The sequence below is a fragment of the Amblyraja radiata genome, chromosome 14 (genome assembly GCF_010909765.2).
Source record: "Amblyraja radiata isolate CabotCenter1 chromosome 14, sAmbRad1.1.pri, whole genome shotgun sequence".
Classification (NCBI taxonomy): domain Eukaryota; kingdom Metazoa; phylum Chordata; class Chondrichthyes; order Rajiformes; family Rajidae; genus Amblyraja; species Amblyraja radiata.
The window spans coordinates 40,655,482-40,681,285 of record NC_045969.1 but is presented as its reverse complement, the minus strand read 5'-3'; the positions used below and the strand labels follow the sequence as shown (position 1 = coordinate 40,681,285).

At 42.6% G+C, this 25,804-nt stretch overlaps 1 protein-coding gene across 1 annotated transcript in view; it reads left to right on the top strand.

The window, feature by feature from the left end:
* The first annotated feature begins 932 nt into the window (after nt 1-932).
* The window catches only part of igsf11 (immunoglobulin superfamily member 11), a 203,175-nt gene continuing 178,303 nt past the window's right edge, over nt 933-25,804 (top strand). The window contains exon 1 of the mRNA XM_033033157.1: nt 933-1,255. Within this exon, the coding sequence (XP_032889048.1) occupies nt 1,192-1,255 (64 nt within the window). The 5' untranslated portion in view covers nt 933-1,191. The remainder of the gene's footprint in view (nt 1,256-25,804) is intronic.

Here is a 25,804-nt window from a genome sequence, read left to right as displayed (position 1 = left end):
ACTGTACCTCAGTACACATTTAGATTATGGTTTATTATTGTCATGTGTACCGAGGTACAGTGAAAAGCTTTGTTTTGCATGTTATTCAATCAGATCAAATAATACTAGACATAAATACAAGATACAAAGTGCTGGATAACTCAACGGGTCGGGCAACGTCTCTGCAGAACATGGATAGGTGACTTTTTTGGTCGGGACCCGTCTTCAGATTGATTGGGCGGAAGAAAGCTGGAAGAGAGGAGGGGGAGGGCAAAGCCTGGTGAGTGATGCATGGATACAGGTGAGGGTTTTGTTTTGATAGGCGGATAGTTGGACAAAGGCCAGAGATGAAGATAAAAGGAGTGAGATAAGGATAGAAAAGGTACGAATTGTGAAGCCAGAGGAAGGAATGTAGGTGGAAGTAGAATGGAAAGGGAGTAGAAAAATGGGTGCTAGTCCATTTGGGGCACAGGGAAGGGGGGTGGGGGGTGGGTGGCAATGGTGGGGAAAGTAGGTTTGGTACATAAAATTTACAAATTCAATGTTATTGTTTTGTCAACCAATATCTGCAGTTCCTTGAAGGAGCAAAGAACTGCGGATGCTGGTTAATACACAAAAGGATGCAAAGTGCTGGAGTAACTCAGCAGAACAGGCAGCATCCCTGAAGAACATAGATAGGCGATGTTTTGGGCTAAAGTCTGAAGAAGGATCTCGACATAAAACGTCACCTATCCATGTTATCCAGTGATGCTGCCTGACCCACTGAGTTGCTGTAGATCTGTAGTCCCCTTGCTTTTCTCTGCAATCAAGTCAAACTCAAGAACACCAGGGAGAGGAAAAGGGAAGATACAGTGTGCAGAATATAGTTTTCAGCATTGTTGAATAAACCTAAACCTCTCCCAGCCCCGCAATGCACATTTCAGTGCATTTGACAAAGTTGCACCCGATGCCTGTTTTGATTCCTAGAGGGCGCTGACTGTGAGGGGGCGGGCGAGCGTCAATCAACGACAATCAAAGGCATCGCCGGGGTCTGCTGTGCAAAGTCAGCCGAGCAATGGTTGCAACGTTGCGGTATTAACTGTGAGCAAGCCGAGGGTGGCGCAGCAAGGCGAACACCTTGCATCCCCCCCACATTCAGTGCACCCACTCTGCTACTTGAGCCTTCCATTCACCCCTTCACTTCTATTTGCTTCCCAGTCGCCCTGTCCTGAGATGGTGCTGAAACGGGCTGTCTGGAAGTTGTGCTTTGCCTGTCTCTGTACACTTTGCTTTCAAGGTAAGCAAGACTAGCTGTTCTTTTTTAAAGTGCAAGCGAGTGCCACCTCTCAAGACTGTAAAATGATTTAATGACTCGATAGAAGTGGCGAGCAAAGTTGACAAAAACAATGCAAGTGAACTCTTGCTTCAGGTTCTGGTTATTTAATTGACCCATTGAAAAAAAAATTAAAGCAACAATTTGAACGGTGGCTGTTATTTACCTCATGTTTATTTCGAGTTGGTGAATATCACTTTTGTTACCAGCTGGGCCAGTGACTATCTACCTCAATAGGAGTGAGCTACTGGTCTGGGTGCCCATCGCTGGAGCGAGGTGCGAATCTTCTCTGGAGCGCCATCAGACAACAATATTTGCAGGATTAGTAAAAGATTTTGGCTTGGATTCAACGAAAATTCAATGTAAACTACATGCAATGATAAATACGAGGCACGGTGCCCGCAATTTGCAAGATTGTTTAGAGGTGACCGGAAGCAAAGAAATCAACGTTACGACTGATACTTAGGAAAATTTACCAAATAAATAAGATAATTGAGAAGAAAATGATCTGTTTGTCAGTAATTCTGGCTCGGACAAAACTCTGATTATTACTAACCAAATTATTTGTTATTTGCACTTTATCATTGTATTTATTCATTTGTGTATATATTTATAATATAGTATATGGACACATTGATCTGTTTTGTAGTAAATGCCTACTATGTTCTGTGTGCTGAAGCAAAGCAAGAATTTCATTGTCCTATCAGGGACACATGACAATAAACTCATTTGAACCTGAACTTGAATTTTCAATTACAATATTGGAATTTCCAATTGAGTTAATTTTGCTTCATTCCAGTAGCTGACATACAAGCATGGAGAGGCAGGAAAAAAATCTTGTGGAGCTACCTTTTAAATGTTGGTAATAGAAGGACAGTAAAAAGTGAAATAAACAATGAGCATATGAAATAACTTTATTATTTTATTTTACCAAAGTAGTGTGAGGGGAGCTTGCACTAATTTAGAGTTTTTGATGATCTGAATTATTAGACTCCAAAATGTCACTCAATCTCAGCAAGCATCTTTGCATGTTCTTTCAGATTTTGCAGAAGTCTGACAAACTGTCTTGTACGGCGAGTGAGATGTTTCATATTTTTCTTTGGCAAATTACCAATTGTCTTCAAACTTTGTAGTTGTGACATTGGAACCGAATAGTGTGTTTTGACTTATCTTAGATGATGTTAGAGGCACGTTGCCTCTTCCCTTCGCTCCATAGATGCTGCTGCACCCGCTGAGTTTCTCCAGCACTTTTGTCTACCTTCGATTTTCCAGCATCTGCAGTTCCTTCTTAAATATCTTAAATTTGTTGTTTTGTAATATTCAGTAATGTGACTGCAGGTCTGTGGAGCAAAGTGGTGATTTAGATAAAATGGAGCAGACTTGAATGAGGGAAAAATATTTACTAGGTCAGATGCATTACATGTTTGATTTAGTGGAGACAGTGTGTTGCACTTTTGCAGTGGAGCACATAACACAGTTACTACTATAGTTATTAATCTGCAGATTCAGTAACTGAAAGTGAACTTCTGTCACAGTGCGATCAACAGTGGTCATTAGAGTGCTAACTAATGCCATATTAAAGTGCTTCATAGCAACGTACAAAGCATTTGTGATAAAGCGGGTTAATAGCTGGCACAAATGGATAAATGCATTTATTACATTCGCCATTCCTGAGTGCAGAATGATCAAACGGAAGAAAATATTAGCTTTAAGAAAAGACGTGCAAAATAGGCGGAAAAAATGATTGGCTTAACCCTACTTAATAAAGGATGAGATAACCAATTGTGTGAAATATCCTTAGCTCAGTACAGATAGAATAATAAAGGACAGGGTATACTGAGAATATTTTTAGATACCTTGATAATAATCGTAGTGTTGGGTGATGTATAAATTATCAAGTTTGAGATAAATATAAGAAGGGTAGTACAGAAAATGACAGAAGATATCAGTCATACAAATTGGCTAAATTAAATTGACAAATCTAGTTTGGACGATAAATTTACGGAATCCATGTGCAACAGTTTGGCTCGAAGAGTGGGCTGCTTTACAATGAAGCCTGGGACTGCTGGCCAGCAAGAGTGCTTGTTTCAGCATGATCCATTCATCTACTGCTATGGACTGTGGCACGTTAGTATTTAAAGCACTATGTCAGATGATACTCGATCTAACCCCCCCCCCCACTCCACAACCGGACAGCACTGAATCCAGCAAGCGCTCCATGAAGTGCTGTAGTGTAGGGTGGATACACCCTGTATCCGTCCTTCAGTTTTACACTGATCATGATAGATGTATTGTGCATGGCCCCGTTCATTTGAATAGTTCACGGAGTCAAAAAGTACTGGAAACACTCAGCGGGTCAGGCAGCATCTATGGAAATGTAACCCGAGTTTCCATAGCAGTGGTTGAATGGACTTACATTTTAGGTCTAAAGGGCCTGTCCCACGAGCATGCGACTGCAAACCGGAAGCGGGGGCCGTGTGGGGGTCGCGTGGAGGTTGAGTGATCCCCGTACAGGGCCGGTCCCACCAGCATGCGCCCGCATGCGACTGCATGCGGCGAGCGCGACCAAACCGGAAGCGGGGACAGCGCGTTCCAGCGAAGTCCGCGGGAAGTTTGCGCGTGACGTACAGGGGCGTCAAGACGCTGCGTCCGGCGTTGAGATGCTGCGTATGCCCGTCGAGGCGGTGCGTACGGCGTTGAGGCGGCTGCGGGCCGGCAGGCCGTTGCCACGCGGAATTTTTGAACACTCTCAGTTTTTCGGAGTCCCGCGCGATGTCAGGACCAGCTCCGCACAACTCCATACGGCTCTGGCGATCGAAATGGGACCGGCCCCACGGGGCCGTACGGCTCAAGGGACCACTTTAGGTCGTGCTTGCTGCATGCAGTCGCATGCTCGTGGGACAGGCCCTTAAGGCCTCAAAGCATCTTGGTCCTAAAACATTGACATTGATTCTATTTCTATAGATGCTGCCTAACGGAGGAGGAGCCATCTTGGGGAACGGCTGCTAACCAGCAGCCGTCCGTTTAATTCGCTTTTTAAAAAAAGTTTTGAGTAAGTCCTGTGTTTCGTCCATTGGAGAAATTGACTTTTTAATGTGGAGGGTAGGGGGCCATTCTACTTCTAGGTCCCTACCTGGTCGGTGAGGCAGCTTTTTCTCCGGGCTGCCCATTGACCCGTCCTCGTGGCCTACCAGCGGGCTTGGAGCGCCGTTTCCTGGCGGGGACCGCCCAGCACCTCGGCTTCGGTGGCGGCACAGCGCTGGAGCTCTTTCGTGGAGCGGAGCGGAGCGGGCGATGCCTTGCCTGGGTCGCCGCGCTGGATCGACGCGCTGGAGCTCCGGTGAGCTGTGACCGCCGAGTTCAACACCTCCGGGCTGCGGGTCTGCGGAGCGGAGCGGGCGGCGCCTACTTTAACATCGGGAGCCTGGGTGCTCCAAACCGGCGCGGCCTTGTCGGCTTCGGAAGCCGCGGTCCCCAGTCAGGAAGCGGCCGTTCCAGGTGGTCCAGCCGCTGAGAGGACTCTCCCGACGCCGGTGAGAATGGCCAGGAACATCAGGCCGCCGTAGAGGCAATTGCGGTGGCCTCAATAGGCCTGACTTTGGGTGAACTGGGGATGGGGACTGGACATTGTGCCTTCCCTCACAGTGGTAATCCATTGTGGGGGGGATGATTTTTTTGTCTGTAAGTAAACCTGTTAGTCTTTGTCCAAGATGGCTGTCGGAAGGGAGAGTGGACGCTGGCGCGCTTTAGCTGCTGCTGCTCTCTCTTCACACCGTGTTTTTGATTTTTTTGTTTTTGGACTGAATTCTGTTTTTAAATTTGTGTCTCTGTGATGTCTTTATTATTTATTTTATTCTGATTATATGTTTTATTATTCTTGGTAATCTCTGTAAGGTGTCCTTGAGATTTCTGAAAGGCGCCCAAAAATAAAATTTATTATTATCCCGCTGAATGTTTCCAGCATTTGCTGCTTTTATTTCAGATTTACAGCATATGCAGTTTAAAAAAAATCCTTCCCTTAAAAGATGATAGGGTTTTTTTAGCTTGATTTTTCTAATACATTTATATTTCATAATTTCAATATGTTTTAAAAATATTTTTTAATATTTTACTTTAAATTATGATGTTTAAATGTGTGATGGGACAGAGGAAAAAACAAATTTTTTCAGCGACTTGCCGGCACCTGTCATAGTTGCAGCAAGTGGCTGAAAATGTTCAACATGTTGCAAATCCAGTGGTGACCAGAAAAAGGTACGACTCATTGGGCGATTACTCACGACCATACAGGCTTCACCCCGCGACATGTCGTGTAAGTGGGACAAGCCCTTAAGTAAGTCGACTGACTTGGCAAATGAAATTCCTCGTATGTTGCAAAACGTACTTAGCTAATAAAGTATTATTGTATTGAACTGGTACCCCTTCCACATATTGCCCTTCAATGGCAGATCCCTTTGAGAATATGGAGAACATGCAAGCACTGTATCTCAGTGCACGTGACAACAATAAACTAAACTAACAATCCTCTTACAGTGAAAGCCAACCCATTGTTTATCTTTCTGAAGAGGGATTAAATAGAATAAGAGTAAATTAGCCAGAAACAAAGTATATTGTTTAAAAACCGATAAGTAATTAATAAGAAGATTAGTGGACTTTAGCAAGACATTAGGAATTATTAGTGTTTGAAACACTAAGTGGTGCACTCTGTGTCCAATGTAGCTCTTGGTGTTAACATACCTATGTACAAGCAAATAGGCATTTGTATGGTGTATTTGTGTTCATTGTAAGGGGGTTGAGTTTAAGAATTAGCCTTGCTGCATTTGAGTGAGACCACACTGCTGTATCCAACAAGGAGACGTTTTGATCCAATGCTGCCTGTCCCGCTGAGTTACGCTAGCATTTTGTGTCTAGCAACAAGGAGATGGTCTTCATATGTGTCACTTAAATGCTTCTTGGATTGAAGTAGAGGCTGGATTTGTATTCTCCAAATCTTAGGAATTTTCAATGTGATTTAGATGTCATAGTCTCAGGGTAATAGGTGAAGGACTGAGCTAGAGATTCGTCCATCGAATGAATGTGAATCTTTGGAATCCTTTACCCCAGAGAGCAGTCTTTATAATAATAATAATAATAATAATAATAATAAATTTTATTTATGGGCGCCTTTCAAGAATCTCAAGGACACCTTACAAAAATTGAGCATGTAGAGGAAAAACATGTAAGGGGAATGAAATAAATAGTAGAGACATGACTAGTACACAAAGTAAAGACAGAATTCAATACAAAGGTACAAAGTCTTTGCTCAGTTGACGTATTGTCGGGCGAGTGACGCACACCTTTTATGATCGTGTTTTTCAGTCGAATAGTTTTACATTTTATACACTTAAAAAAAAATAAAAAATTACATTCTTTAAAGTTACAGCATATCTGAGCATTTTATTACTGTGGTTAGAAAATTGTTTTGTAAGTATTAAAGAGTAGTTTTAAACCAGTACAATTTAATCACCACCCCTATTTGCTGCTTGAGGTATATTGTGTATATGTCATTGAAAGTGTCCAGCCAGAAACAAAATGTCATGGTTTGTGATGGACACTTTTCTTTGTCCAGTGTCTAATAGAGAGAAAGAGATAATAAGCAAACTACTGGAGGAACTCAGCGTGTCTAACAACATCTGCTGAGAGAAATAAATTGTCAACTACAGTTCAAATTGGCCAGAAACTGGTCAACCCAGTCCAAATGGTTGTAGAATTGAAGTGCAAAATGCACCCAGTGCAACTTTTTTTAAAGAGAGAGGAAATCATGAATAAAGGTAATTCTACCCATTGAGTTCATGCTGGCTCCCTGATTACACTGCTTCTTCCAGCTGCTCTGCAATTATTATCCTGCAACTTATTTATTTTTGTAAAGCTGTCCTAAAATTTATTTTTGTTTGTTTTTAAATTGGTTATGGCAGGCAATGAATTAGATACTCTAACTAAAAATGCTAATTGTTTTTTGTAATAAATCCATGATCAGTTGTATTCGTCAAACTGTTCTAAGATACATAGAATTATGTTCTTTTTAATGGATTTTTTTTGTGCTGAGCTGACCTTTTCTAACGCATTGCACTGATTCATGTCCTGATTTCCTTCCAAAATGGCAGATAAATACTGGGGTCTCTGCCCCTTGGGTATGCACTGTTACTCACAATTTGGATTTGACTTTTTCTATCTCTGGTTACGATTTTTCTAGACAATCAATGTAAAGATCAAGCATCTTGTGCGGGTGTCCTGAAGAATTTGCAACATTTGCATGGGCTTCTCGATTCATCACATGAATAGCAAACATTTCTGATGATTTGTAGAATAATTAGTGTGCAAACTAGAATATTTTTCCCTTTCCGCGGTTTTATCAGAAAACTCACTTCACTGAATAATATTCACTGTGATAATAATAATAATAATAAATTTTATTTAATGGGCGCCTTTCAAACATCTCAAGGACACCTTACATAGTATATCGGAATAACATATAATCGGAATATAACTAGTAATAAAGACATCACAGAGACACAAATTAAAAACAGGATTCAATCCAAAAACAGAAAATCAAAAACACAGTGTGAAGAGAGAGCAGCGGCAACCAAAGCGCGCCAGCGTCCACTCTCTCTTCACGGCAGCCATCTTGGACACAGACCTACAAGACTACAATTAGACAAAAAAATCATCCCCCCACAGTGGATACCACTGTGGAGGAAGGCACAATGTCCAGTCCCCACCCCATGTTCACCCCAAAGTCAGGCCTATTGAGGCCACCGCAATTGCCACTACGGAGGCCCGATGTTCCTGGCCGTTCTCACCGGGTGGTCTTGCCCCGGCGTCGGGAGAGTCCTTTTGGCGGCTGGGCCACTTGGAACGGCCGCTTCCTGGTTGGAGCCCGCGGCTGCCGAAGCCGACAAGGCCGCGCCGGTTTGGAGCACCCAGGCTCCCGTTGATAAAGTTGGCGCCGCCTCTCCACACTGCCGCCTCTCCGCACGCCGCCTCTACGCTCCGCAGACCGCAGCCGAGTTGTTGCTCTCGGCGGTCCAGCTCGCCAGAGCTCCAGCGCGTCGCTCCAGCGCGGCGACCCAGGCAAGGGATCGCCCGCTCCGCTCCAGCGCTCCAATGCTGTGCCGCCGCCGAGGCCGACGTGCTGGGCGGTTCCCGCCAGGAAACGGCGCTCCAAGCCCGCAGGTAGGCCACGAGGACGGGTCAACGGGCAGCCCGGAGAAAAGGCTGCCACACCGACCAGGTAGGGACCTAGAAATTAAGTTTACACCTACCCCCCACATTAAAAAGACCATATCCCCTACAAACAAAAAACAGGACTCACTAAAAACTATAAAAAAAACGGATTTAAAACGGACGGCTGCTGGCTAGCAGCCGTTCACCAAGATGGCTCCTCCTCCCATGGGCCATGCATAGATGTTTTGGGTTTTGAGAGATGTCATAGCAACATAGGAATAGGTAGTTCTATCACTTGAGCTTGTTCCACCATTCATTAAAGTTTTGGGTGAAGATATCTCTACTTCACTTCTCTGCCACTTTTATCCCCATAGCTAATGATAAAAATGCCATCGCATGGCGATCTAACTGATGATCTTATAGAGGTGTATAAGATCATGAGAGGAATTGACGGGGTAAATGCAGAGTCTTTTACCTAGATATGGGGAAATCAAGAACCAGAAGACATGCGTTCAAGGTGAGGGGGAGAAGATTTAATAGAAACCTGAGGGGCAACTTTTTTGTACAAAGGATGGAAGGTATATGGAACAAGTTGCCGGAGGAGGTGGTTAAGGCAGGTACCATCACAACATTTAAAAGACAATTGGACAGGTACATGGATAGGATAGGTTTAGGGGGATATGGGCCAAATGCTGGCCAGTGGGACGTGCAGATAGGGCTTGTTGGTCAGCATGGGAATGTTGGACCGTAAGGCCTGTTCATACACTGTATGACTATGCCAATTGACTTATCGTCAAATACATTTGAAGTAATGAGCTTAAGATATTTTCTTATCAAGTTTAAGTTCAAGTTCATCATCATATTGTCATAAGTTTGGGGAAGTAGAGGTACAATTATAATAATATGGCTTACAGGGACATAGACTTGGATACACACACACACACACACACACACACACAGACACACAGACACACAGACACACAGACACACAGACACACAGACACACAGACACACAGACACACAGACACACACACATTATACATACCTTATATGAAATTCAAAAAGAAAGATGGGCATTAGTCCAAAAACCAAATTAGTAAAACAAGTCAAGACAAGTTTATTCGTCACATACGCATACGAGATATGCAGTTAAATGAAAAGTCCATGGTAGTGCAAGAGGTAGGTTATGGTGTTCTGTTGTCGAGGTTGGATTCATATGTAGGTTGGTTCACAACTCTGATATTTGTAGAGAAAGTAGCTTTTCATGACCCTGGTGGTTTAGGAAAGTGATTTTAAGTGATTTCTATGTGAAAAGTGATTTCTAACGTCCTACCTTTTTAAAGATTTATCCTTGTTCTGTATAAGTGACAGAAAATATTTTAACACTAGATAGTTTCTTTCAACTGTGAAACTAAATTGGTTCTAAAGTTAATGGTGAATATTCTTTTCTTTAATTACACAATTACAACCTTGAATGAAGACTTCTGTAGGAGATGATTGTCTATCCCAATCAAAATTGTTTTTCTTAAGTTATATAGTAGGGCGCATTACTGATTGTGTCGGGGAATATCTCGTTGCGTTGTTACCGTCTTTGTTTCATCAGTCTGTACTTGACTACAGTCCAAAGCTTTGAATAAAATATGTTTTGGTACATTTGTTTTGTTTCATTCACTGAAATGACTGCCTTTCAACAATGACAATCATCCTTCTTTTGTGCAAACATGATTTCAACCACTGGCAAGCTTTCCCTGATTCTGACTGACTTCTGACTCGCTTAGATTTGTCCAGACCTCAACCGGCCAAAATCCTTCAGTATGTCAAGTCCAACCACTCTTTCTTCATTCACGTCTTTCAAAGTTTAATGTTATTGTCCTAGTTGACCCTAGTCTGCAAACCAGTTGTTTCTGTTGTACGGTTGATTAAACTGGTACGATTACGTTTAAAGAATTTATGTTCATATGCACGGAATGGAACAATATTGCGCACATGCAGGCAATCTCGAGCACATTTCAGGAACATGCTTAAGTTGGTCACATGTTTGGAAGGGACATTATTGGCTGAAGGGCCAGTTCTTGTGCTTACTGTTCTAATTTTATAAACTAAGGCTTGATCATGCTAATTATCAGTGAAGGAAATAGAATAAATAAAACAGCTGTTTTCATAGCAGTTACCAAAAGGAAACCTTCGGTTGTCTTTAGAAAAGTTCTGTTAGATACTTAATTTTTAAATATTTTCTTAAAATTTTAATCGACAACAATATCTAAAGGATGGTCCATATTAATGTAACGTTATACTCTATATGCACAATCACTAAGGCACGGATACATGATATCTATATAATATATAGATTGATATATATCAATATGATATGCATATAATGTATATTAAATTATGAGGCATACTTGGAGCACCCTTTTCCCAGTTTGGAGATGTCCAACACTAGGGGGCATAGCTATAAGGTGAGGGGGGGGGGGGGGGAGTTTAGTTTTACACAGAGTGGTGGGTGCCTGCAACGCATTGTTGGTGTGTTGGTGGAAGCAAATATGATAGTGGTGTTTAAGAAGCTTTTGGATAGGCTCATGGAAGTGCAGGGATAGAGGGATATGGATCATGTACAGGGAGATAAGATTAATTTGACGTGGCATAATGTTTGGCACCCGAAGTGCCCGTTCCTGTGCTGCACTGTTCTATGTTCTATATCTTTATTATAATTATAGAGTTATACAGCATGGAAACAGGCCCTTCAGCCTAAATCATCCATGCCAACCTAGATGCCCATCTGAGCTTGGCCAATTTGGCTGTGTTTGGTCCATATTGGTGTAAACCTTCTCTATGCATGGACCTGTCCAAGTAGACAGAAAATGCTGGAGTAACTCAGTGGGTGAGGCAGCATCTCTGGAGAGAAGGAATGGGCAACGTTTCGGGTCAAGACCCTTCTTCAGACTGACTGGAATCAGTGTTTGGCAAATTCCTATTCAGGTTAAATGGTGAAACTTGGTGTTCTGAATGCAGTTTGTTTGGGTGAACTCAAACTTAAAGGCCCTGCAGAAGAGGGAATATCAATTGCCAGACATTAATTGCATGAGTGATTTTGCTTGTCAATCATGCATCTCTCCCAAGAACCATACAGCTCCACGCTTTTAAAAATCATTGTTATAACCATATAACCATATAACAATTATTGGTGAGAATTGTGACGCAAAATGCAATTTATTTCTCAAATATATGTTGTCTCTCTAGAGTGAAATTGGGAAGAAATAGTTTATCACCCGACATTAGGGACATTTTATATTATGAGTACAAGTAAAAGTTAAAGTAAACTCTCTATCTTTGCACTTTCCCGAATAAGAGAAATTTCCGATTATTGGTGATGTAATATTTGGATCCACATATTGATTTGGCTTTTATCATTAAATTTGTCTTGTTGATGTCACAGCACCACATTGGGAGACGGTTGTGAGCTGGGAATACTAGACTACTGGGCAGAGATCAATACAGGCCGACTGCTTTTATTCTGCATTTTCGTGAGCCAGCAAAGAGGATAGTCCTCCATTACATATGGGATGCTTTTTCACTTAATCCTTTAGAAAATAAAGGCTTTGCTGCTTGGACTTTGGCAGCAAGAAAATGTTCTGTATCTCGTAACAAGGAACTGCAGGTGCAGGTTTATACCAAAGAAAGACACAAAATGCTGGAGTTACTCACCGGATCAGGCAGTGTCTTTGAAGGGTATGGTTTGGTGATGCTTTGGGTCGGGGCCCTTCTTTCAGATCGATTGCAGGAGGAGAAATGGGGGCAGGGTGGGAGAGAAAGCTGGAAAAGATGAGGGGCAAACATGGTCGGTGAACATAGGAGAGGGTTTTTATTTTTTGGATCTGCAAATTGTTGGACAATGGTCAGAGATGAACAGGCGGGTGTGAGGGGCTTCTGAATCTCCTCATTTAAGGCTTATCCATCCCTGTTGTTTTTATTTTAATGCCTAGAATTTGCCCAGTGGCTTGGATTGCCGATGCAGTTAGGCCACTGATCGTGATTTATTAGATCCCCTTGCGAAAGAATGAAACCATTATTCATAGCTAATTGCTATCTATTAAATATGTGTGCTGCATTGTTAAAATTCAGAATAGTTTTCAGATGCCTACAATTGAGTGTTAATGGAATTTCATGCCTTGGCTAAATTAGGGAGAGAGGAGAGATGTTATCTGGTTAGAAGTGTATGAAGAGTTAATGATAAAGACGGGCCAAAATAGTCTGCTTTAACTTGTGAACTTGATGAGGCATGGAATTTAATCAGTCAGAAAATAGGCTGTTCTTCATAGAGCACGACCCGAATAATGGGAATCGCTTAAATCCCACAGTGTAAAGATTTTCTTTAATGAAAATTTTATTTCCTGTCTTTAAACAGTTAGTGCAATCCTCAGTTTGAAGAGATTCTCATCCCCTCTCCAATGGGAGTACTGTGAGATACTTCTTTGCTGTTCCCCCTCTGTGATTTCTGCTGCTCTTCTGCTCGTTGACCTATTACCTGCCACGCTCTGTCCTGCCTCTCCCTTTCTTCCCCCCCCCCTTCAACAATCAGTCTGAAGAAGGGTTCCGACCCGAACCCTCAACTATCCATGCTCTCCAGAGATGCTCAGAGGGGGAGCAGTGAGAGAGGGTCTTCCCCCCCCCCTCCAGAGATGCTGCCTGACCTGCTGTTGCTCCAGCATTTTTGCGTCCTTTTGTATAAACCAGCATCTGCAGTTCCTTGTTTCCACAGTGTAGTCGCTGCAATTTATTGAACATCAAGTAGTCTCCTTTAGAAGCAACAATAAATGTGGCTGCTTTTTCCAATTGGGGAACACTTTTTTTTTCTCTAGAAAGAAGCTAATATGTTGGGATCTTTGGGTGAAAGTGAACCCAGAGTGAGATTTGAGTGGGACTAAATTATAACAGTGCATTGCGAACTATGAATAGAAAATTAAAAGGATCTCATCCATTTTAATGCTTTGCCGTCTCTCTGGCCTTTGTCTCACTGAATATACATATTTGTTCTCCTTTGGCGAGAATGTAATTTACATCTCAAACCAGCTCAGTGGAATGGTTGATGTTCGAACCAGAATGAGTCGAGTAAGTGCAACAGTCTCGAGCACATTTCAAACGAGCCTTGTACATTTGTTTTATAAGCTTTCTGCCAGCTTTTGACATGCACTGTAAACTGGGCAGAAGCCGCACAATAAAAGTGTTGAGTTATAGCTGCAGGTTTGCTGCTTTGAGCGTGCCCCGGGGGGAGTTAGCAACATCAGTAGTATTTTAGTTTACTGATGAGATGTTTGTAAATGTAAATGGTTTCATTATTTTCTCCAGGGACAACGAGAAAGGGCAAGATAGTTCTAAGGTTTGATTGAGTGCAGGCCTCCCTAAATTCAGTGGCGCCATAAACTGCAGACACATTGCACTATAAGCATCTTCAGCCAACTCCACTGCTTTTCTGAATTTCCGCCTTTCTATGTCACCAACATGCAGATTTGTGTGACCAGCAGCCGCATATAATGCACATGGATATCTGGCTTCTAAATGAATGAATAAGTTTATTGGCCAAGTATTCACATACAAGGAATTTGCCTTGGTGCTCTCCCAGCAAGTGACAACACCATAAAGTGACAGTTAGGGATGACACATAAAACATTAAACATTAATAATAAAACATTATTGATTAACTTAATACCTGTATATTGGATAACTTAATGCCTGTATATTGTATCAATATTCCAATTCTTAACTCTTTACCCAGCAAAGCAAGCATCAGTCTGGGTACTTGTGAGAAAAGACCACCCCCTTACTTGTGGGAAACCATGTTTTGGCATCTGATCCATGTTTAATTTGGGCAGCACAGTGGCGCAGCAGTAGAGTTGTTACATTAGTGCCAGAGACCTGGGTTTGATCCTGACCACTGGTGCTGTCTGTATGGCGTTTGTACATTCTCCCCATGAGCGCATAGGTTTTCTCTGGGGGCTCCGGTTTTCTCCACACTCCAACGATGGACAGGTTTGGAGGTTAATTTGGCTTTGGTTAAAAATAGTAATTTGTTCCGAGTGTGTAGGATAGTGCTAATGTACGGAATGATCGCTGATCGGCTCGGACTCTATGGGACGAAGGACCTGTCTACGGGTTGTATCTCTAAACTAAATTAAACTAAACTAGGGAAATGGATATCTAGAATTAAAATCTTGTGAGGAATCGAAGCTTTGCTAAATTTGCAGGCCTTGTACTGTGAGCCATTCCAGTGATTAGATTCTGCCCTGAACCCACCAGAGCAGATGAAATATTTCCTGATCACGGTTCTGCCCTGGTGACGGGAGTATTAAAGTGCTTATAGTTTAATGCTTCAGATAAGAAACTTCCTTGGTTCAGGAGAAGGGTTACAGTCTCTTTGGTCATATCGGGGATTTTCTACTTCAGTGAAAACTAACGAATAAACTTGCTGGAGTGTTACTGCATCATTTAAAAAAAATAAAAATGGTGTAACAGTTCTAGTATTTATTTACTATACACAAAGGTTTTTAAGGTTTAGTTTAAAGTTACAGCGCGGATCAGGCCCTTTGGCCCAACTTGTCCGTGCCGACTAACGATCCCCGTACACTAGCACTATCCTACACACTAGGGACAATTTACAATCTTTACCAAAGCCAATTAACTTACAAACTTGTACGTCTTTGGAGTGTGGGAGGAAACTGGAGCAACCGGAGTAAACCCACGTGGTCACAAGGAGAACGTACAAAATCCGTACAGACAGCACCCGTAGTCAGGAGCAATCCCGGGTCTCTGGCGCTGGAAGGCAGCATCTCTACCGCTGGGTCACCGTGCTGCCCTAATTTTGAGTTGCAGAGATTGTTATTATTGTTTGCTTCGTTTTTGCGGTCAAAATGTTGTTTTTCACGCGTTTCAGTAACAGTTGACATTATCTGTAGGCATAAAACAGTTTCCTCTGTTTCATGGACACTGTAGCAAAGTGCAGAACGAGTTTGCATAGTGACTACAATCAGGGTTGCTCATTGTAGTTAACAATTTGTTTAAGAAGGAACTGCAGATGCTGGAAAATCGAATGTAGACAAAAATGCTGGAGAAACTCAGCGGGTGAGGCAGCATCTATGGAGCGAAGAAAATAGGCAACGTTTCAGGTCGAGACCCTCTCGACCCGGAACGTTGCCTATTTCCTTCGCTCCATAGATGCTGCCTCACCCGCTGAGTTTCTCCAGCATTTTTGTCTACCTTTGTAGTTAACAACTTTGTACGAGTGATCATTATAAAATCAGTGCTGAAGTTTACATTTGACTGCCTAATTACAGTTTGGCCTCTGGCTGTTTTCCCAACTACTCCATTCTGTTCTCCACATGAACAGTCACCAAAATCCTATACGACCACACTTGAGTTTGCTTTTCTATTTATTTCTCTTCTTCAACCTTTCTAATCGGTTCTTTTCTATTGACACGGTGTCTGCTACAGTCACTAACTGTAGGCATTCATTTTATTAGCCTCGTAAATGTGCAAAATAGGACCTGCTCTGCTCTCTTTCGCAGCCTTTAATCGCTAAATAATTCAACTTTGCATGCCATTTGAAACTAAAAATAGCTTTCAATGCCATCGCATTTTGAAATGTGATAATGCAGATCTTTCTTGTTTCATTAGTTGGCGCAAAATTATAAATGTTGCAAATATACTGTCTGGAAATGCAAATGCGCTCAGCTCTTGGATTCTGTTTGCCTTCAGTGTGCTCCCAGCAAATACTGCTCTATTTCTTACTCGTGTTATCCATCTAATCCAATCTTTTCTGAAAATTATGTAGAAACATAGGAACTGCAGAAGCTGGTTAATGTACAAAGTGCTTGAGTAACTCTGCAGGTGAGGCAGTATCTCTGGAGAACGTGGATAGGTGACATTTCAGGTCAGGACCCTGAAAGGTCCATGTGCGCCAATCCGTTTTACAGTGATGCTACCTGACATGCTCGGTCCTGACCAGGAAAGTCACCTATCCATGTTCTCCAAAGATGCTCCCCAACCTGGTGAGTTACTCCAGCACCTTGTGCCCTTTTATGAACATTGTGTCTCATTATTTTAAGCTGTTTATATTGATTTCCCATTTAAATTGGTTGAATCTCTTACCTCCTTCCACGCTTGCCCCTCCCCAAAATGTTATGTTGGCCCCACTTTGGTAGTGCTGTAACCTGCCTTGGTTTTGCTGGTTCATCCATCTCTGAATGGGTCCCAGTGCCTGAGGCGGTGTCCACCTTTCCTCCTGCACTGTCTCTGCGCCCCACATTCATCTGTTCCATTTTCATGTTGCTCTGTATGGTACACCACTGTGATACACCAGAGTCTTTCACCTATGGAGGAACTGCTTTTTAAACTTAATCTTTCTCCTTTAACCTCTGTTAGCAGGCCCTTGTCCTACTCTCTTTCTATCCATGATGCTGATGTCAGCATGAATTATGTTCTCTCGCTGTTCTCTCTCCCTCCTTGCTCTGAGTTTCATGTAGCCGCTCAGTTACATCCTTCAACTTTGCATTTGGGAGGCTAGATACTATCATAGACTACAATTAAGCAGAACTATCTGTCCGCACTCCTTACTTTTGAACCCCCAACAATTGGAGCTTTATTGATGACTGTTCTTTGTCCAAACCAAGCCATGTCAAGTTTTTGGCTGTGTACTCTGTAGTGTAATGATCATCTACTCCTGAGCTGAGCAGCAGTTCAAGTTCATGATGTACTTTGAAGCACTGTATACTGCCTGCATGGTTGTCCTAGTCTCCATCCTACATCTATACCGCCGCTTCTGCAGAAGATTGAGGAGATTCGGCACGTCACTGAATACTTCATTAACCCTTTACAGGTGTGTGGCATATTGATTGGTTGCATCATAGCCTGGTTTAGCAACCCGGACACCCAGAAATGAAGGAAGCTGCAGAATGTGGTGGACATTTTTCATAGTCCATCACGAGTACTGATCTCCCCACCATCAAAGGAAACTGCAGGAAATGCTGCCTCAAAGGCAGTGACTATCATCTTGTGCTCTCGCATTCATGCTCTCGCTCTCTCTCCTATCTCACCCACTATTTAATTAGTTGAATTTTGTTTTATTAAATTGGTAACTAAGCTTATTTGTTAAAGTCAATCCTTTTTAACAAATGGAAGACACCATTTTCTGTGAATAATGCCCTGGTGGTGTCTGGGACTCAGCACCGTTTCTTAGCTTACAGATCTATTTTTTGACCATTAAGGTATTCCGACAGCTGGGCCAAGGGCTGTTTAGTGTGTCTTGATGTGAAATGCGATTCCCAATTTGGGGAAACCAGTTGGTTTATATTTAGAATGCATTGGGTTACTGTACATTGCAGTGAGGCGGATATACCAGTCAGAGAAATTCTTTTGAAATATTTAGTTTCCTCCTTGGATAAGTGTATGATTGATCTTGATACCCATCGTGCCAGAGTGCATGCATGGTATGGGATGTTCGGATTGTGTATTCGTATCCGAATGTATCACATTATCTCCAGTTTGAGATATGGATGGTTTCTTATTTATGTATCTGGGACCAAGAGACTGTCATTCGGTTAATATAACTGAACTCATTAACAATGGGATTTAATTTGCACCATTAGTCAAAACAGGCTTTTCATTCCACCCTTGTCGGTCAAAGGCATGTAGTTTCATTAGGGGCAGGTGCTGGTCGTAAAATGTGCTGAGTTCCATCTCGCCACATCTTTCTTTCTGCAATGAAAAGTGGCAGACAAATGAAGGGTGCGTAGAAATGTCTTGAGTCAGGCGCTGAATTTCGCATTCTTTTGGTGATCTTTGTTCCTGATACTAATCTTGTCCGGAGAAAATGGCTATGCTTTTAATCCCACTGGTCAACCTGCTGCATAGTTGTAATTCTGAGCTCCAGAGAAAGATCTTGAGGTGGGAGTGCATTTTGTGCTTGGAGACCATTGACTCTATGTAATGATCCAAACGGGTTTCCAGGATTCAGATCAGTGACGGAGAAAGAAAATGTCAATCGTGTAAAGTTAAAGATGAAATGTCTATTAAAACAGCAGCAAAACAACAATAAAACTATGAGTCTCACAAGCTTCCATCGCATGTCGGGACCTTGTGTTAATGACGGCTTGGCTTGGTGAACTCGAGGGTCCTTGTATTGTTTCAGAATCTAATCTGCAGAGGCACAATGGCGCAGTGGTAGAGTTGCTGCCTTATGGGTCTGTCCCACTGTACGAGCTAATTCAAGAGTTCTCCTGAGTTTCCCCTGATTCGAACTCGGAGAATTACGGTAATGGCAGCTCGTAGGTACTCGGGGCTCTCGTGGACATTTTTCAACATGTTGAAAAATCTTCACGAGCTTACTGCGTTTCCCGAGTATCTGTCGTTAGTGTTGCGAGCCACTAAGAGACTTTGCGAGCTCCGACGTCCCTGCAATGTACATTCTACGTGCTTGCCATGAGTTAGATTTTCTTTTAAAATACGGGAGAGCTCTTGAATTAGCTCATACAGTGGGACAGCCCCATTATAGTGCCAGAGACCCGGGTTCAATCCTGACTACGGAGGCTGTCTGTACGGAATAGTATGTTCTCCCTGTGACAAGAGTTTTCTCTGGATTCTCCGGTTTCCTCCCACGGGGTGATCGCTGGTCGGCATGGACTCGTGAGAAGAAGGGCCTGTTTCCATGCTGTATCTCTAAAGTCTAAAGAGAGCATGCAATGGAGCTACAGTTTGTAATAAATATAAATTAATTGAATGTAAACATACATGGATTGGTTAGTAAATTTGATAATATCAAGATCAGAGGTTGCAGACTGCGAGCAAAGCTATCAAAGTAAACAGTGGGATGCAGAAATGGGCAGAGAAATGGCAGATGGAGTTCAATCAGGTAAAGTATGAGGTGTTCCAAGTGAAATTTGTGTTACACCTTTGAGATGAGAGGGGCAATGTTTAACATGATTGCATCTTAACAGGTGGTGGACTGGCATTCTGGCAGGCAGATTTGCCACTGCAACACAGGTGGTATTAAACTAAATAAGGGGGGGGTGTCAAATGGGATAGTCAAGGACGGAGTTAAAGGGAAATGGAGTAAAGGGATGGTTAATGACCCCAGAATTAACGGGAAAGAAAGCTCACAAAGGGATAGGAGAGTATGGTTAAGTGTAGTAGGAATCGATGTGAATGGTGAGATGTGTAAGGAATTAAAAGTATTGTATTTGAATGCGTGAAGTATAAGAAGTAAAGTAGATGAGCTTGAGGCTCAGATACAGGTTGGTAGATGACATTGTGGGGATTACCGAGCCGTGGCTGCAGGAGGATCCGGTCTGGGAACTTAATATTCAGGGTTATACATCCTATAGAAAGGACAGGTAGGTGGGCAGGCGAGGGGGGGGGGGGGGGGGGGTGGCTCTTGTGAGGGATGGAATTTAGTCCCTTGCGAGGGAAGACGTAGGGACTGCCGAGGTCGAGTCACTGTGTATTGAGTTGAGGAATTGCAAAGGCAAGAAGACACTAATTGGTGTTGTCTACAGACCCCTAAATACTAGTCTGGATGTAGGGTGTAAGTTGCAGCAGGAGTTAAAACTGGCATGTAACAAAGGTAATGCCACTGTGGTGATGGGGGATTTCAATATGCAGGTAGACTGGGAAAGTCAGGTTGGTTCAGGACCCCAAGAAAGAGAGTTTGTAGAGTGCCTCCGAGATGGATTCTTAGAGCAGCTTGTAATGGAGCCAACCAGAGACAAGGCAATTCTGGATTTAGTGTTGTCCAATGAACCAAATTTGATAAGGGAACTCGAGGTAAAGGAACCGCTTGGAGGTAGTGATCATAATATGGTTAGTTTTAATCTGCAATTTGAGAAGGTTAAATCAGAAGTGGCAGTGATGCAGCTGAACAAAGGGGGTTTATTGGGGTGTGAGAGAGGAGCTGGCCAAGGTAGACTGGAAAGGGATACTAGCAGGAATGATGATGGAACAGCAATGGCAGGAATTTCTGGGCATAATCCGGAAGACACAGGATCATTTCATTCCAAAAAGGAAGAAAGATTCTAAGGGGAGTAGGAGGCAACCATGGCTGACAAGAGAAGTTAGGGATAGAATAAAATGAAAAGAAAAGATGTATAATACAGCAAAGAGTAGCCAGAAGCCAGAGGATTGGGAAACTTTCATGGGACAACAGAAGGAAACAAAACGGGCTGATAAGATGAAGTACAAACGGAAGCTGGCCAGGAATATAAAGAAGGACAGTAAAAGCTTCTTTAGATATGTTAAGGGGAAAAAGAGTAGCAAGGTTAAATGTGGGTCCCTTGAAGGCAGACACGGGTGAAATTATTATGGGGAACAAGGAAATGGCAGAAGAGTTGAACAGATACTTCGGATCTGTCTTCACTAAGGAAGACACAAACAATCTCCCAGAAGTACTGGAGGACAGATGATCTAAGGGGGTTGAGGAACTGAAAGATATTTTCATTAGGCGAAAAATAGTATTGGGTAGGTTAATCGGACTGAAGGATGATAAATCCCCGGGGCCTGATGGTCTGCATCCCAGGGCCCTCAGGGAGGTGGCTCTAGAAATAGTGGACGCATTGGTGATCATTTTCCAATGTTCAATAGATTCAGGATCAGTTCCTGTGGGCTGGAGGATAGCTAATGTTATCCCACTTTTCAAGAAAGGAGCGAGAGAGAAAACGGGGAATTACGGACCAGTCAGCCTGACTTCGGTGGTGGGAAAGATGCTGGAGTCAATTATTAAAGAGGTAATAATGGGGCATTTGGATAACAATAAAAGGATTAGTCCAAGTCAGCATGGATTTATGAAAGGAAAATCATGCTTGACTAATCTTCTGGAATTTTTTGAGGATGTGACAAGTAAAATGGATGAAGGGGAGCCAGTGGGTGTAATGTATCTAGACTTTCAGAAAGCCTTTAATAAGGTCCCACACAGGAGACTGGTGACTAAAATTAGAGCACATGGTATTGGGGGTAGGGTGTTGACATGGATAAAAAATTGGTTGGCAGACCGGAAGCAAAGAGTAGGAGTGAAAGGGTCCTTTTCCGAATGGCAGGCAGTGGCGAGGGGAGTGCCGCAAGGCTCGGTGATGGGGCCGCAACTGTTTACCATATATATTAATGATTTAGAAGAGGGAATTGGGAGCAACACTAGCAAGTTTGCGGGTGGCGCAAAGCTGGGTGGCAGTGTGAACTGTTAAGAGGATGTTAGGAGGTTCATTGGGTGACCTGGACAGGTTGAGTGAGTGGGCAGATGCGTGGCAGATGCAGTATAATATAGATAAATGTGAGGTTATCCACTTTGGTGGCAAAAACAAGGGGCAGATTATTATCTCAATGGGGTTGAGTTAGGTCAGGGGGAGGTACAGCGAGCCCTGGGTGTCTTTGTACACCGGTCACTGAAAGTTGGCGTGTAGGTACAGCAGGCAATGAAGAAAGCTAATGGAATATTGGCCTTCATAACAAGAGGATTTCAGTATAGGAGTAGAGAGGTTCTTCCGCAGTTGTATAGGGCTCTGGTAAGACCACATCTGGAGTATTGCGTACAGTTTTGGTCTCCTAATTTGAGGAAGGACATTCTTGTGATTGAGGCAGTGCAGCGTAGGTTCACGAGATTGATCCCTGGGATGGCGGGACTGTCATATCAGGAAAGATTGAAAAGACTAGGCTTGTATTCACTGGAGTTTAGAAGGATGAGGGGGATCTTATAGAAACTTATAAAAGGACTGGCCATGCTAGATGCAGGAAAAATGTTCCCAATGTTGAGTGAGTCCATAACCAGGGGCCACAGACTTAGAATAAAGGGGAGGCCATTTAAGGCTGAGGTGAGAAAAACATTTTCACCCAGAGAGTTGTGAATTTGTGGAATTCTCTGCCACAGAGGGCAGTGGAGGCCAAATCACTGGATGGATTTAAGAGAGAGTTAGATAGAGCTCTAGGGGCTAGTGGAATCAAGGGATATGGGGAGAAGACAGGCGCGGGTTATTGATTGGGGACGATCAGCCATGATCGCAATGAATGGCGGTGCTGACTTGAGGGGCCGAATGGCCTCCTCCTGCACCTATTTTCTATGTTAATCCAGGCATCATTCTGGTAAACTTCTGCACCCTTTTCAAAGCCTCCACATCCATCCTGAATTTAGGCGACCTGAATTGTATGCGACCTAACCAAAGTCTAAGTAAGCTGCATGATGATATTCCTTGTTTGCATAACACTCGAGAGTAAATGGTTTGCCTGGTAATGATGGATACAACAATCAATACAGTGACAAAACAGCGAGGTGGCACATAGTGCAATAATGGAATAACTGAATGAAGTAGAGTTTGCAGTGTGCAGTGCTGAGTTTCATCAGGTGGTATTCATGCTCTTGGTAATTGAGAAGTTGGCAATTATATGTTTATGGTTTTGCTCCCTGGTGAATGTGAAGCTAACCTTGATATGTTTCTTGGTTCATTTTCATGTGACCCTCAATCGGTCAAAGATTAAAGTATTCCAACGTGTGCTTTGTAGAAATAAGCTTGTTACTTTTGTATTCTCGTTAGAATGGGAAACACTACTTTCATCTTAAGATAATTTTACCCCTTCAACAACAGCATCTGTTTCAGAAGCTGTTTCAAATGTGTGTTGATTTTGGAGACATTCAAAATTGTTCCAAGGCACAGCTTGTAATGAACAGACTCCAAATTGTAACCAAATCGCTAGAAATATGGTCAAATGTACAGATGTGTAAAAGGGATATTATGTGTCTGCCTCTCATTTGACCTATGACTTTATAGTTGTAATTTTCTCCAGTGTGCATGGTTAAAGGCCAATTATAACGACTAGATAAAAGAACACAAAGTGCTCAGAGGGTCGGGCAGCATCACTGGAGAACATGGATAGGTGATGTTTCGGGTCGGGATCATAAATAAATGTTTTTTTGAATAAAAAGATCGCAATTAAATGCTTATTTCCCTTGCTTTTGTTGTTTTTGTCATATTGTGGCATTGGTGTCACTTCATTAGCTGGGAGAGGTTTTTTTTCCTGTTCCAAACACTTCTAAAATGTCAAAAAAAGTAAAATATGATTTCCAAATGGACCTTTACCTTTTCCCAGTCTCCTTTGGTTTCGACCATCCAGGCAATTTGATGGTAGATTTTCAAATATGTTCTGTTATTTTTATTATTATTTTTGTATATAAAGTGATTACACATGCACTATAGTTTAGAGAGACAGTATATTAACGAGCCCTTTTGCTCACTGGGTCCACGTCGACTATCACACTCACACTAGTTCTATGTTGTCCCATTTCTCATGCACTCCCTACACACTCTGGGCAATTTACAGGGGCCAATTAACCTACAAACCTACACGTCCTTGGGATGTGGGAAGAAACCGGAGCACCTGGAGAAAACCCAACCTTCACAGGTAGAACATATAAATTCTGTACAGACAGCACCCATAGTCAGGATTGAACCTGGGTCTCTACCGCTGTGCTATTGTGCCCCCCTCACTCCAATTCTGTTGCCACCTCCTCCCTGAAATTGCTCTTCCAGCCCCACTGTCTTTGGAGTGTGGGAGGAAACCAGAGCTCCAACGTTGCGCCAATGTGCCCCCTCCTGATCTTAAGATCTTCTGATCTTATAAAGGCAAATTATCTTTTGGGGAAAATCAATATATTTCCAGAACATTGAATTAGTTCGAATTCCGGGTTAAAATAGCAAAGCCAGTGTTCGAAAGTTCCAATTGACCACTGTAAAACATGTTGGAGCAGCGGCAAGGTATTTTGGACAAATGGATGCTTCCACTTGAGTTGCCTATCAGTCAATATGATGAAATGCACAATATGTTAAAGAGCACAAGTACCTGAGGGAATTGTTGTTAAGGATGGAAAAAGTAATAAAAAAACATTTTTTAATTGTCAAAAAGAAATTGCTTTTAATCCTATTTTTGATTCTGAGTATAATGCCATGTGGCGTGTAAGACTTCCTATTTTGTTTAATGTTTGTAGAGAAAGTGCTGTCACAGGCCCTTTGGCTCATTAAGTCTCCACTGACCAGCGATTCCGTACACAAACACTATCCTACACATTGGGGACAATAATTTTTTTTTTACCAATGCCAATTAACCTACAAACCTGTGCGTCTTTGGAGCATGGGCGGAAACCGGAGCACCCGGAGAAAACCCACTGGGTCACGGGGAGAAAGTACAAACTCCGTAGTCAGGATCAAACCCGGGTCTCCAGCGCTGTAAGGCAGCGACTCTACCTCTATGCCAACCAAGCAGGGTTTTATTTTTTAAGTTTCAGATGGAACATCGAACGTGGAAAAGTACAGCATGGGATCAGGCTCTTTGGCCCACAATGTCTGGGCTGAACTTAAAACCATGTTAAACTAATCTCTTCAGCCTGAGCACGTGATCCAAAACACCCCCCCCCCCCCCACCCCACCCACTCCACTCCCTGCATAAACACTTTATACCAAGTTTAAAAAAAAATCAAACATAATGAGCTTTTGAAGATAGACACCAAATGCTGCAGGAACTCAGCAGGTCAGGCAGCACCTCTGGAGAAAATGAAAGCAGATGTCTTGGGTCAGGACCCTCCTTCAGACCTTATTGTCCTTTTTTATTACATAATAATGATCTTTTGGTTGGTCACTTGGATTGAACATTGACCGAAATAGCGCTTGCTCTGGTTAGTGGTTCCAAATGGGAAACACCCAGCGTTTCTGCCATTCTCATAGATGCAAAGTCATAAGGTCATATGTGATAGCAGAATTAGGCCATTCGCCCATCAAATCTACTCTGCCATTCAGTCGTGGCTGAACTATCTCTCTCTCTCTCTCCTAACTCTATTCTCCTGCCTTCTCCCCATAACACTTGACACCCATACCAATCAAGAATCTATCTTTGTATTCAATATCCATTGAAATATCCATATCCAAGCCGCAGACATTGTGAAAGCACTGAATCATGGAACTTGCTGATGTTTTTGAAAGTCTGAATCAATCACTGAACTGGAATTACCTCTTTGATCTATGCTGGTCAGGCCTAGCATGGGATTCATGACCCAACTATATTAAATGGGGATTCTAGCTCTGCAAATTAGGAGGCAAGTTCTTTATTTTGCTTTAGATTAATGTTGTTAATTATCTCTCCAGTCTTTTTACATGCTTTTTACATGCTTCCCGCCTGCCTGCATTTGGCCCATATGCTTCTAAACCTACCCTATCCAGGTACCTGTCTGAATGCTTCTTAAACGTTGTGATAGTTTAATTATTCACTTCAGCTTTGCATTTAAATGCCTCCGAATGC